At 49.0% G+C, this 14,074-nt stretch overlaps 1 protein-coding gene across 1 annotated transcript in view; it reads right to left on the bottom strand.

The window, feature by feature from the left end:
* The window catches only part of POLH (DNA polymerase eta), a 28,983-nt gene that overhangs the window by 12,184 nt on the left and 2,725 nt on the right, over positions 1-14,074 (bottom strand). Inside the window, exons 2-8 of the mRNA XM_083175370.1 lie at positions 13,548-13,699; positions 3,977-4,111; positions 3,361-3,587; positions 2,603-2,772; positions 1,969-2,072; positions 1,387-1,506; positions 625-748 (exon numbers count right to left, since the gene is read on the bottom strand). Of these exons, the coding sequence (XP_083031496.1) occupies positions 625-748; positions 1,387-1,506; positions 1,969-2,072; positions 2,603-2,772; positions 3,361-3,587; positions 3,977-4,111; positions 13,548-13,687 (1,020 nt within the window). The 5' untranslated portion in view covers positions 13,688-13,699. The remainder of the gene's footprint in view (positions 1-624; positions 749-1,386; positions 1,507-1,968; positions 2,073-2,602; positions 2,773-3,360; positions 3,588-3,976; positions 4,112-13,547; positions 13,700-14,074) is intronic.

Genomic DNA, 14,074 nt, shown 5'->3' with positions numbered 1-14,074 from the left:
TGTCCTCACAGCTCCTGCTCTCCATATCCGACAAGTTCACACGATCATTTTGCTTTCACTTTCTATTAAGGAGTAATTTGCCCCATCAAGTAGCCTCTAGTGGTCACTGATGGTACTGCAAGCTGTGAGATGCGCTTTTTACCGGAGACCACCATCTGGCTGCAGGTTGCCGGGCATTTCATCTGTACCTGCTTTGAACGGTTCTTTTATAGACAGTTCCAACCCATCCGGTAATTAAGTTTCTGCTGACATCCTTGCACTATAAGCCAGAGACACTGTGTCTAGTGCACTATCACTTGTGAAGACTTATTCTTGATTGTATTAATTGTGTCATGTGATTGATATATTACAATTAAAGTATTATGCTATGGACATGTTTTTTTTCATTTTATGATGAAACCCATATGAGGAATATTGCCTAAACGGATGTATGGTCCAAGAACCGAAATCATCTTCGATTGTGTGCCATACCAGAGAGCCAAAAGGGAAGCTTTCATGACATCATTTGGTGCGCTGGTGAAGGGCCTTCAACTTGTGTTTTTATATTGTGTTGTTACATGGGATTGGACTGCAGACTCCTTACCGATACATTCCGGCATGAGAACAGTTTTGTAGCTCGCCCACCTGATCCTGAGTGCACAGCGATGTCTTCCCAGGGAAATTCTTACTGCAGCCGATGGATTTGGGTAACTGCCTGGGCTTCACAGGTTCATCCTCAATACCGCGGCACAGGAAATAGAGCCAGGAGCTACAGAACACAACACAGACTTAGAAAGCGATCCTGAGGAGGGCGCAGGCAGGGTACAAAACTAATCATTACAATGTGTGAATATTAACTTCTATTAGTGGTATGAATAGCAGGAACTGGATGATTTGTCACCGCAGAACACTGAAACCAACTGGAAAACAATAACTTAAATAACACATTTATAATTATACAAATAACTCTTTCTGGGGGATGTTTCAGGTTCCTCACTTTATGTAAGAATCCTCAGCATTGCGTTATAAGCTGGATCCACGTACTATGCAGACTCCTCTCCATAACTTGTATATAGAAGAGATAGAGGAAGAAGAGATTCTTCCAGGCCCCCTCAATGCCATTTTTTAGCTGGACACATAGGCTCCTTCCACTGGTACTGGATCCCCCCTTTAATATCCTATAACCTGTACTGATTGCTGAGCGACCACCAATGGGATAATTTAGCAATCAAGCTAAAGACCTGTGTGTACGGGACTCATTTCCTGTATAAAAGAAGGGACTGTGCCACAAGGGCGCTGGCAGAAGTGGCACACAACAAAGTAAAAGAGTGTCAGGTTATATGAAAGAACACTTACAGAATACAGTCAATGACCAATGTTCTCATAACCTTACAAATCAACCCTTACCCTGTTTTGTCCCCAAAGTGTTTCTGGAGATATGATTCGTCAAACTGGGTCAGCTGACCAATGTATTCCACACCTAGTATCTCTTTGATTGACGACCCAAGCTTGCCTCCAAGGTGACGACTGATAAAAGAACAGACTGTTAGACGGACAGTACATTGGATACATGTTTATAATTAACGTGGATACATAGGGTTAAATTTACCCATAACAACCAGATTCTACTACTTATTTATTTAGTACCTCTACCAGATAATAGTCGCCCCTAAAGGTAGGAACACCTAACATCAGACTCTACTTCTCCATGTTTATTTACAGGAATAGGAAGGTGTTGGCATGTTCATTGACAGAGTATTGACTAGCTGCTTTCTATAAGGCGATTGGTCTCTTGCCTGCGCTACCTTGAGCTACACAGAACCTTTGGGACAGGCACATTGATATGAATAATTCTATACGGATAAGTCCCTAGGTAAAGATTTTAGTTTTCTCCTTTTATGTTCAAGAAACCTCAGCTCACTGGCACCTGTAATAATTCCTTAGCAGGTGTACGCCAGAGCAATGTATGCCATACGCTCCAGGACTTACATCTTGCCGAGGGGCAGTTGGTTGAAGAACTCGGCCACTGAGCCCTGGGACAAGATGGTTTGACGGTTTGGTTTGTTTAACCCACAGGCCAGCTTAGCCAGTACCTAGATCGGAGAAGACGACAGATAGAAGGACAGGAATGATTCTAACAGCAATCGCTACATCATGGATTTAAGTTGGAATTCGGATTCATGAGGTCTCAATATTTGACACACCAAGTATTAAATATACAGAGCAAAGGAAATAATGAACAGGTATACTAATAAAAGAAACCAGGAGCCTAAAATCCCATACACATACACATTTGGGGTTCCTGTATATTACTTATGGTGTTTGTCAGCAATGGAAGGATGAAGAGCGATCAGGATTCTTTCCCTCATCTCCATAGCTGTCCTCCCACCCTACAATATATAGCAGGGGTTGGGGAACCTTTGGCACTCCAGCTGTTGTTGAATTACACATCCCAGCATGCCTTGCAACAGTTTTAGCATAGCCAAATAGCAAAACTGTTGCAAGGCATGCTGGGATGTGCAATTTAACAACAGCCAAAGGTTTCCCAACCCCTGCTATATATGTAGCAGCAATATTAATCTTGAATGCATATCCCCGTTATTAACCCCCGATAATGTAGCACCTTGTTGTAGGAGATCCCAGCAGAGCACTGGAATGAGGTCTCCTCCTCCACGGCTGCTCTCATCTCCTCCACGATCATGGCAGCAACAGTCAGCTGCAGCTCTGAGCTCTGGAGGGTCTCTGTGGGGAGGGAAGCCAGCCATTGCTTCATCCCCAGCAGGCGCAGCTCCTCTGAGGGACAAGAGAAAACATTCTATTATAATCTCGGGAAGATGTTTAATGCTCCAAGAAATCTAAGATCTTAAAGTTACACAGGATTTAATATAACTGTATTGAGTAATGGCCAACCTGGGATTCCAACACGGCAAACATTCTGAGCTAAACACTGGTTCAACCGGGATCATGGTGTAGTGTAAATGGGTAACCTGGGTCGATGTGACCAGGGATCCGTTCACTGCAATGGAAAAGTCATCTCCCTGCGCCGACTCTGGCCCCACCTCCGGTGACGTCACCCGTCCGGCATTATGCCAGGTGGGGACACAGAGTAAAAGGGGTCAAAACCTCGGTGCGACCCAGCTTTTAGGTGTAAAAGGGGTGCAACAAACATCACCCTCCCGTAACTAACAAAACGTCATCCGCCCTCCCCCATAAGCACCACAACTAGAAATTCCAATGTAAACGGAGATGTCGGTGGTTTTGCATCTGAGTCAGGAACGGAAAAGGAGCAACCCAAAATTAAACGACACATGGATGAAGGATGCTAAATACACTTCCCAAATGGATGTCAGAGACGCGGCCTGTTCCAGAACAAGAGGTCACCTTTTGATAAGCCATCGCTGCTCTGTTCAGTTATTGGGTCAAAATGGGGATAGCCCTGCACAAAGGTGGTCTTCAGCAAGGTCTCCGATATAGGCAGGGCCCCCATCTCCTGTAGCCGCTTCTGCACAGAGTCAGTCAGGTCGATATAGGCCTCATCAATGCTCGCTCTCTCCACCACCGCAAACCGAGACATGACTTCCATAACTTCCACGCTGGCCGCCCGATACCTGCAAGTCATATCGTATGCCCGTTTTATGAGATTTCGGTGGAACACGATTTACAAACTGCTCCCGCATTATACATATTAACCTCTCACGTGATGTAATATAACAGCTGTACCCTCAACAAGTGTCACATCAATCATATTACACTCCCATATAAAGAGATGTCAGTTCTGCAGCTACAAATGACATCATACATTTAAATGCTGTAACCTGACAGGAGGAGGAATGACTTCAGGAAAACAGGTGTCCGGCTGAACGTCTTAGGTTCAAGTCATTGTATCTTGACCTTTTTTTTTATTTCCAGTTGTTCATGGCAGAGGGAATGCAGCAATACACTGCTAGAGCACTTCCAACACAGAACTTACACACCTGGCTGCTCTGTTAACACTCACTTTGAAAGGTCTGCCTTCCCGTGCGCCTCCCTGACTCTGGCAATCTGGAGGTCGGAACACAGCTTCTTGGCATCATTGGCAAACATGTTTCGAGTCACCCCAAAAACTCGGGCCTCATAGCTAACAGCAATAATCCTGTATGGTAGAAGACAGACAGGACAGCGGTATGTACAGGAATATCATCCGCCCATCTGGACACACCATCAGTACAATCCCTCTACAGCAATGTAGCAAGACGTGGGTCTTGCTACATTACTCCACGTAAGGGTGAACAGAACAGAAGCAAAATACAGAACAGTAAAATTCGGAATAGTAACATACAGAAGTTTTATCACTGTAACATAATAGTGTTCCTTTTAGGAACTACTGAGGGCAGGGCACCGCTGCACAGGGGCAGCGTAAAGGGGGCGGACTGGGCCTGCCGACATCACTGTTTTGGGCGGTCCCAGGCCGCCAGCATCACAAAAGGGGCGGGCCCGGCTTGTGACGAAAAGGGGCGGGCCCAGCTGCCGTCATCAAGAAAAGGGGCGGGCCCGGCCGCCGCCGTCACAGAAGGGGCCGGGCCTGGCCACCCCGAAGGCTCTGCCCTGCCAGGGGAAGCCACGGGCACCGCTATCTACAGCGGCGCCGGGCTTCCCCGGTCACACCAGAGGGCAGGGTGCATTTTGCCATATAAAAATTGGGCAGGGCGCAGCGCTCCGCTAAATCAGCCTAGCGGGAACACTAGCAGAACATATCCCTGTGGGGAAACCAGCATGTTTGAACTAGTGCCAGGTCTGCCAATAGCGTGATAATAGGAAGTCATACCAATGTGCCTTTATCAGGTAGCCGGGTGGATGGCGTTTACATATACCCCTTTCACACTGACAAATATTTCCTGGGTTACTGCACATGAACGTGCTACAACCCGGTAAACCGGTCAGTGTGAAAGGGTCCTGGAAGATTGTTCCAGGATTTCATCACGGGTCTTGACCAGGTTGAACCCTTGACAGTCGTGGGTCAAGGGCCAATGTGAACGGGTATCCCGGGTCGATGCTACCCATTCACTGCACTGTAAAGGCGCCGCCTGGCCCTGCCTCACGATTATGTCACCCGCCCGGCTTTATGCTGGGTCGCAGCTAGTGTGAAAGCGCTTGCAAGGCTGGTCTCAGCCTGGATTTTGTACCCGGCTTGCAAGCCCTTTCCAGTGTGAAAGGGGTATCAACCACCACATTTCAGCCTTGACTGCACATCAGTGCTATGAGACTAGGTCTCTCTCTTCGCAAAGCCAGAGAAAAAATAACTACACGCACTCAGAAATGGGTTATCATTTATCTCAATCACATTTAGGGACCCATTTATAATTAATTTCTATAATTGTATGTATTCCAGCTATGTAAGAACACCCTAATGCAGTGGTTCCCAACCTTTTTTCTCTCCCGTACCCCTTGATTAGGCTTTTCATTGATGATTACCCCCACCTCTCAATTTAAAATATAGACAGTACTTATGCGTGGAGTGGAAGTGAGCGGTATGCTTATCCTTATGCATGTCCTTATATTAAGGAGTAGCGGACAGGAATCGTACCCTTCTGTGTCTGGCCACTGGCTGTGTATTGTCTCCAGGGTTCCCACTAACACCTGTAGGATTAATGCCGCTGCTTCTTCCACCTGTGTCAGTGCAGGGCAGATGATCGCTGATGTCTGAGGGCAGCATGGGTAGCTCTCATTGGATTGCTGGTCAGGCAAAAGCACAATGAGACGCTGAAGACAGAACCATAAGAGACACAACATGGTTCTTCTCCATAGCAATGGGTCTTCTTCTGCCATCAAAAGACTTTTTTTCATCTTCCGCCATTACCAATATTATTTTCAAGTACCCCCAACTGCTCTGCAGAGTACCCCAGGTTGGGAATCACTGCCCTAATGCATGAAGGTTCACAGAAATCTCCTGCACAAGGCTAACTACAGCAGTAGACCGGAGCCCCAATATTCTCAATGGGCCTACGTTCTATACCAAACTCTGAAATACAAAGCCTTTTTCTAGTTTGGACCCATTAGTTTATGCCAGATGATGTAACCTTCAGGAATTTTGCAGTGTCACTGCAATACTGATTTTTTTACCCATGTGATGTACACTGAATTTTATTTTTTAATTCATATGCCCCTTAGTACTGATTGGTCGGCTCGGGGCAGTAAAACACCTACTTAGATTGTTCACCTTGCACAAACACCCAATCGGGTTGATGCAATGTTTCTAGTCCTTATATGAATTTATGGCAGAGGATTGCTTGTTTCATAATAGCATTAGTCACTGTATAATGTGCGTCACTTTGGTCTCCTGTGTGTTGGGCTTATGGATCCTGCTGGTCGGTATATGGTCATTGGGTCACCAACATGTTGGTTGACAGTCAATAGGTCGACATGCCTTTAGGTCGACAGGGTCATTAGGTCGACATGGATTATTTTCAGTTGTTTTTTTAACCGACAGGCGGTATTTCATGCCCTACCATCCACTAGGGTGTGGTGGGAGAATAAATCCTTTTCTCGTAGTCCATATGGGATACTGGGTTGTATACTATGGGGATAGAGATCCTCCACAGGAGAGACAGGCACATTAAAGCTTTCAGTGTGGGTGAACTGGCTCCTCCCCTCTATCTCCCTCCACTAGGAGAGCTATGTGAGGAGGTATGTGAACAAGAACGTGGTGAGATTCTCACAGCACACCCAAACCAAAATAATAAACATAAAATAACAAAAGAGGTGAATCAGAACAACTTTTGAGTTCACCAATAATCATTGAAGAAGGTCAATATATGACAACAAGCCCTAACCGTGTTAGTAACAGTGTCGTTACAGCAGAAAGCCGCACAGAGGCGGGCTCCCAGTATCCCATATGGACTACGAGAAAAGGATTTACCGGTAGGTACCCAAAATCCTATTTTCTCTACCGTCCAATGGGATACTGGGTTGTATACTATGGGGAGGTCCCAAAGCTACCAGAACGGGCGGGAACGTGTGAAGTCTGCTGTAGAACCGCTTGTCCGAACTGGGAATCCTCCCTGGCCAGAGTGTCAAATCTGTAAAACTTGACAAACGTGTTACTACCTGACTAAGTTGCGGCCCTGCACAGCTGCAGGGCCGAGACCCCTCGGGCAGCCGTCCAAGAAGTCCCAACAGATCTGGTGGAATGGGCCTTCAACGCTGGAGGAAGGGACAACCCAGCCGATGCATAGGACTGTTGTATAGTGCATCGAATCCACCGGGCTATGGTCCTTGTAGATGCAGGAGAGCCCTTCTTTTGCGCATCATACAACACAAACAAACTATCCGACTTCCGGATTCTAGCCGTACATTTAAAATACGCCTTGAGGGTATGTACCACATCCAAAGAGAGAGGTATATCAGGATGTACCACGCTGGAAGGAACCACAATAGGTTGGTTCAGGTGGAATGCAAACACAACCTTTGGCAAAACTGTGGCCTGGTCCTGAGCTCTGCCCTATCCTCGTGGAATACCAGGTAAGGGCTTTTACAAGACAATGCCCCAAGCTCAGACACCCGCCTGGCTGAGACTAAGGCCAGCAGGACAACAGTCTTCCAAGTAAGATGTTTTAACTCCGATTGTTCCAAAGGAACGAAACAAGAGGACTTGAGGAAGGTGAGGACCACATCCAAGTCCCAAGGCGCGGTGGGTGGTACAAAGGGAGGCTGAATCCTCAGCACCCCCTGCAGGAAGGTGTGGACCTCCGGCAACAGCGCCAGTTTCTTCTGAAAAAATACTGACAGAGCTGAGATCTGTACCTTCAAGGACCCCAACCGGAGGCCCAAGTCCAAACCGGCTTGAAGGAATCTTAACAGATTGCTAAGACGAAATACCGCTGGTGGCAAAGCATTTCTCTCACACCAGGCTATGTACTTCTTCCATATCACATGGTAGTGAGAAGCCGTGACTGGCTTCCTGGCACGCGTCATGGTTGTAATTACAGAGGGATGTAGTCCCTTGAGGCCTAATATCTGCCGCTCAACCTCCAGGCCGTTAAACGCAGCCGCGGTAAGTCCTGAAAGACAAACGGTCCCTGGAGAAGAAGATCTTTTCTTAGAGGAAGACGCCACGGGTCTTCTACCTGCATGGCCTGAATGTCCCCGAACCAGGCCCTTCGAGGCCAGTCTGGAGCCACTAGAATGGCTTCTACTCTCTGGTGTCGAATCCTCTTTAGCACCCGTGCCAGCAACGGGAGCGGTGGGAACAGGTACACCAGCTGAAAATCCCACGTCCAAGTCAGGGCATCTACTGCTGTCGCCCCTGGATCCCTGGTCCAGGCACAGTACCTGTCCAGCTTTTGGTTCAATCGTGAGGCCATAAGGTCGATCTGAGGGAGCCCCCAAAGATCTACCAGGTCCTGGAACACCTGAGGGTGAAAACCCCACTCCTCGGGGTGGAGATCGTGATGACTGAGGAAATCCGCCTCCCAGTTGTCGACTCCTGGTATAAAGATGGCAGACAGGGCTTTTACATGGCGTTCAGCCCAGGAGAATATCCTGGTGGTTTCCCTCATACAGGGCATGCTCCTTGTCCCTCCTTGGCGGTTGATGTAGGCAACCGTAGTTGCATTGTCCGACTGGACTTGCACCGCCCTGCCCTGCAGCATAGGCTCCGCCTGTAATAGGGCATAGTGAACAGCCCTCAGTTCGAGGTTGTTTATATGCAGCATGGATTCCATCGGAGACCAACGGCCTTGCAGGCGGACTCCCTGTATCACGGCTCCCCAGGTTCTGAGACTGGCATCCGTGGTAATCAGAAGCCAGTCCTGTATCTGGAAGCAGCTACCCGCCAATAGATTTGGCGAATCTAGCCACCACTGCAGGGAGAGTTTGGTCTGCGCAGACAGGCAAATCCTCCTGTGCATTTGCCGGGGGGATCCTGAGCACTTTGTGAGGGTATCCAGCTGAAAAGTCCTGGAGTGGAACCTGGCATACTGGATGGCTTTGAATGAAGCAACCATCTTGCCCAAGAGCCTCAGGCAGAGGTGCACCGAGACCCAAGGATTTGATAGGACCTCTCTTACCAATTCCTGTAAAGCTGAAGCCTTTTCGGCCGGCAGGAACACCTTCTGCTCCATCGTGTCCAGAGTCATACCCAGGAACACCATTCTCCAGCTCGGGAGCAATGAGGATTTTGGTATATTTAAAATCCACCCGTGGTCCCTCAGCACCTGCATGGTCAGATTTAACGCACTTCTCAGGGCCTCCTCCGATCCTGCCTTGATCAGCAGATTGTCCAGGTAGGGTATGACATTCACCCGCTGGAGCCTGAGAAGGACCATCATTTCTGCCATGAGCTTGGTAAAGACGCGTGGGGCAGTTGACAGCCCGAAGGGTAGCGCCTGAAACTGGTAATGGCTGTTTCCCACCGCAAATCTTAGAAAGACTTGATGGGGAGGCCAAATTGGGACGTGCAAATAGGCGTCCTTGACGTCTACAGAGGCCAGAAACTCCCCTTTTTCCAGGGAGGCAATCACCGACCTGAGCAACTCCATTTTGAATTTGTACACCTGCAGAAAGGGGTTCAGCGACTTCAGATTCAAAATGGGCCTTACTGAACCGTCCGGTTTGGGGACAAGGAACAGGTTTGAATAGTAACCCTGACCTTGTTCCTGTATTGGTACAGGTAGGATTACTTTGGACAGGAGGAGCTTGTGAATTGCTCCCTGAAGGAGCAACTGATCCTCCACTGAGGCTGGGAGGGCCGACATGAAGTAGCGTCGAGGAGGGGGCCTGGCAAACTCTAGCCTGTAGCCTAGCGAAATAAGACTCCTGGCCCAGGAATCTAGGCACGAGGCGTCCCACACCTTGCTGAAGTGCGACAGTCGGGCCCCCACCTTGAGACAGTCTCGTGGTGGGTGCACCCCGCCATGCTGCCGGCTTGGAAGCGGCAGGGGCGGTGGAACGGTCCTGATGACCTGAGGGGTTTGGCTTCCTGAATTTCCCTCTAGTGCCTCTGCTAGCATTAGAGGCGCCTCTGGCCTTAGGGTGGAACTTGGACCCACAAAAGGACTGCTGGGAGGGACCAGTGAAAGGGCGCTTTGCCGGAGTGGGTGCTGATGGGAGGAAAGTGGATTTCCCTGCAGTAGCCTTAGAAATCCAGTCGTCCAGCTTACTACCAAAGAGCCTCTCCCCTGTGAAAGGGATGCTTTCCACACTCTTCTTGGAATCCACATCAGCCACCCACTGGCGCAACCACAAAGACCGCCTAGCCGACAAGCCCATAGCAGAATTCTGCGCGTTTATAGCGCCCAATTCCTTTTGTGCCTCACAAAGCACCCGTGTCGTGTCCTGAATGTGACGCATGTTTTCACCTATCTGAGCCACGGACATGTCCCCCAACAAACCCTCTTGGATCTGCGTGGACCAAGTATAAATGGCCTTAGCCATCCAGCAACTGGCCAATACCGGGCGTTGTGAAGCCCCACTGGCCGTGAACATGGACTTAAGCGTTGCTTTAAGTCTCCTATCTGCACCATCCTTGAGTGTGGACACCCCAGGGACTGGTAACAGCACCTTCTTTGAAAGGCGGGAAACAGAGGAATCCACTACTGGCGGTTCCTCCCACTTCTTCCTACCAACAGGATCAAAGGGATACGCATTTGTGAACCTCTTTGAAAGCTGGAACCTCTTTTCAGGGTTCTGCCAAGCACCTTTAAAAGCACTCTCTAATTTAGCCTGTTCTGATAAATACACCGGCTGTTTTCTCTGGGTCATGAAAAAGGAATCTCCCTCAGAGGGTTCCTCCATAGGAAGCTCTAACACTTCCCTAATGGCCTTAATTAAAGACTAAAGGCTGCTCCTGAACAGTATCCTGTTCATTTGCCCCATCTCCCACTTCAAGGATGTCATCATCATCATCAGAGTCAGGGGCCATTGCAGTAGCAGGCCGCTTTGGAGGCTGAGCAGGGGGAGGGGTGAGAATATCAACCCTGGCAGACAACATGGCTAATTCCCTTTGCACCCTCTGCGTCTGCTGTGTATTTGCAGAGAGCTGGGAAGCAACAGAGTTGTTTTTATGCTGCTGGCCCAGGCAGGCTCTTGACTATCAGCCTGTGACCCATCCACAAGTTGTGGTGGCACCCCACTGACCTGAGTGGTTACACCACTGGGCTGTGGCAGCATACACGGCTCACAGATAACCTGTGACTGTGAAGCTGGAATAAACTTTGTGCTGCACACCATGCATGTTAACTTTTTCACCATGATGAAGCAACAGGACACCCCCAGCAGCGCACACACGCACACACAACACCCACACTTGATGTACTGTAACTCTACACAGTATAAGTGTAATACACCTCTGTATTAGAGACTATAGTGTGTGTACAAGTGGTCAACTAGCCAGTGGGGTAGACTCAGAGCAATATGAGGAGACCAGTACACCCTAAACCTTAACTCACGGATTTGAGTGAGCTGGTAACGCACAAAACACACAGTGATATGTCATACACAGTGTAATATAACACAGCTAAGCAACGCTGCTGCGCTGTTATAACTTGCTGTCTCTGCCGCTGCTGCAAAGGATCAAATCCACCACGCCGCTGAGGAGCTGTAATGGCGACCTCTGGATGCGTGAAGAAGCAGGAAGCAGAGACAGGGCGCGCCCAGCAGAGCCTGGTCCCGCTCTGAGCGAAGCCCCGCCCCCTTTACACAGAGCTGGCGCTTCCAGTATATTTAAACTGGCATAAGAAGCGCTTTTCACTTAAAACGCCCTGGGCATCCCTGGTGGTCCAGCGGCATCACCCTATGCCAATGTGATGAGGGGAGGGGAGAGGGGGGAACCTGCCATCTTGCCGCACGGAACGGTTTGGGGTGTCCCCTTGTGGGACCCCCAACCTGTACTCACCACAGACGTCTTCAGAACAGTCAGGGGGTGTGCGGCAGCTGGGGGACCTGCTCGCTACAGCGCAATGCTGTGCGGTGACAGGCCCCACTCAGGACAGATTATCCTGCAGCAGGGTCAGCTCTGCACCTTAAGAGGTCGGGGACTGACCCTACCCCTGACACCCTCGAAGTAGGACAGCTGCCTGGTCAAAGCAGCGCCCCAAAATAATAAACTAAATAAAATTTGAAGAAAAACTCTGGAGCATCCAGAAAGCACTGCCTCTCCTGAGGCACATTTTTCTAAACTGACTAGTGGAGGGAGATAGAGGGGAGGAGCCAGTGCACCCACACTGAAAGCTTTAATGTGCCTGTCTCTCGTGCGGAGGATCTCTATCCCCATAGTATACAACCCAGTATCCCATTGGATGGTAGAGAAAAATAGTGTGCCCGAAGCATGGCGAGCGGACGCGGTGCTACGTTTCAGTGTCCATGTTGACTGTGTTGACATTCGGGACAAATTTTGTTTACAACCCCATGTCGACCTTTTGACTGCCGACCTAACCGACTACGACTTAATGACCCTGACGACAACCCATGTTGACCTTCCTGCATGTCCACCTAGACTCATGTCGACCTAATGGTGTTGACGTAATGACTGCCAACCAACTTGCTGGTGACCTAATGATCCACACCCTGCTGGTCTGACTGGAGAAGCAGGGGGCTACACAAGGACTGTGAGGATTTTCACGTCTTCCTTCAATGGGTTCTATGCAAGCCTTGCTGATACCGTGTTTCCCCGATAATAAGACACTGTCTTATTTTTTTTCTCTCAAAAAAGACCATAGGTCTTATTTTCGGGGGAGGGCTTATTTTACATGTTACATGCCCCACTGCGCCTTTAAAAAAATGCCATCCCAGTCATCCATAATGTAACGTACGGTACATGCCCCCACCTGTTTGTGTAAGGGGATCTCTCTAAATGGATTATTACCGTACTGTAACGGTATTGTGCCGGCGCTGTGTGGTGAGCAGCAGCCGCGTGATGTGCGCGGCGTGCGCGGCGTGACGTCACGCCGCGCCTACCGCAATGCATCCCTGGGAACGGGAGCTGCGGTGTTGCAGGTGAGCGGGCGTGAGTGAGAGGAGGTGAGCGGAGGGCAGCGGGGGCTGAGCGGGGGCTACACTTATCAAATACATAAAATTACATGGGGAAATTGATAGGGCTTAATTTCGGGGGAGGGCTTATTTTGGACCAGCGTCCAAAATCTGGGGTAGGGCTTATTATCGGGGTAGGTCTAATTATCGGGGAAACACGGTAGAGTGACAGTGAACCACACAAAGGGGAGGAGCCACTGAAACATTGGTGTAAAGCAGGAACACCGGAGTGGTCACTAATATTCACTCTAGGTGCAGGGTGCTGATCAGTAACGAAGGCATTATTATACTATTGTAAGGCTCATTTGTTAACATGATGGATTTTTTTCTATTAATAAAACTTGAATAGAGTTAATGGATTTCAGCCTGGATGGTGGATATAGTCACAGGTCCATGACACCAAAATAGCCATAGGGTACCCTACTATTGATACAAAAGTGTGACACATAACTCTACAGACAGAACATGAGCTGGACACATCAGTTCATTGCTGTATCACCCCAGGTAAAGCACATTTACATCCTGTATATGAATGCACACATACAACGCTCCAGAGTCCCTCTTACCCGCCTCCTTTCCAGGTTTTGTACTGCACCACAACCACTGGCTTGTTCTTCAGTTCTGGTTTCAGTCTCTGCTCCACTTGCACATAAAAGCAATCCATATCCACCAGGGCTACCACACGGCCCGGAGAGGAGTCCATCATGTTGTCCTATCACTAGACATAACAGAGCAGACTGGTGAGCAAAGTGTAGGGACTGTAGTGTATTATCACTCCACATGCAGCTGGACAAATTCACACACTGGTAATAAAGAAAAAACTCTCGTGGTCCATTCCACTCCTCTGATCAGTGGCACTGGGGGGGAGGGGGGATACTAATTACCCGAGCCCAAGTCTGATGGAGGGACCCAGTGAGGTCCTTGTTACCTGGCAGCAGAAGCTCTTCTCAATCCAACACATGCTGCTGTGTAACTAGGGAGGTGCTTAAACAGCAATTGTGTCTGTATTTTATTCTAAAGGTGCATGGCCACACCTCCCACTATTAGGCCATGCCCCCTGAAAACTACCTGGGCCCTGCCACACTCTCTACTG

The sequence above is a fragment of the Crinia signifera genome, chromosome 3, assembly GCF_055691185.1.
Source record: "Crinia signifera chromosome 3, ASM5569118v1, whole genome shotgun sequence".
Classification (NCBI taxonomy): Eukaryota; Metazoa; Chordata; class Amphibia; order Anura; family Myobatrachidae; genus Crinia; species Crinia signifera.
Note: the sequence above shows the minus strand (reverse complement) of the source record. Positions and strands in the feature narration are given on the sequence as shown.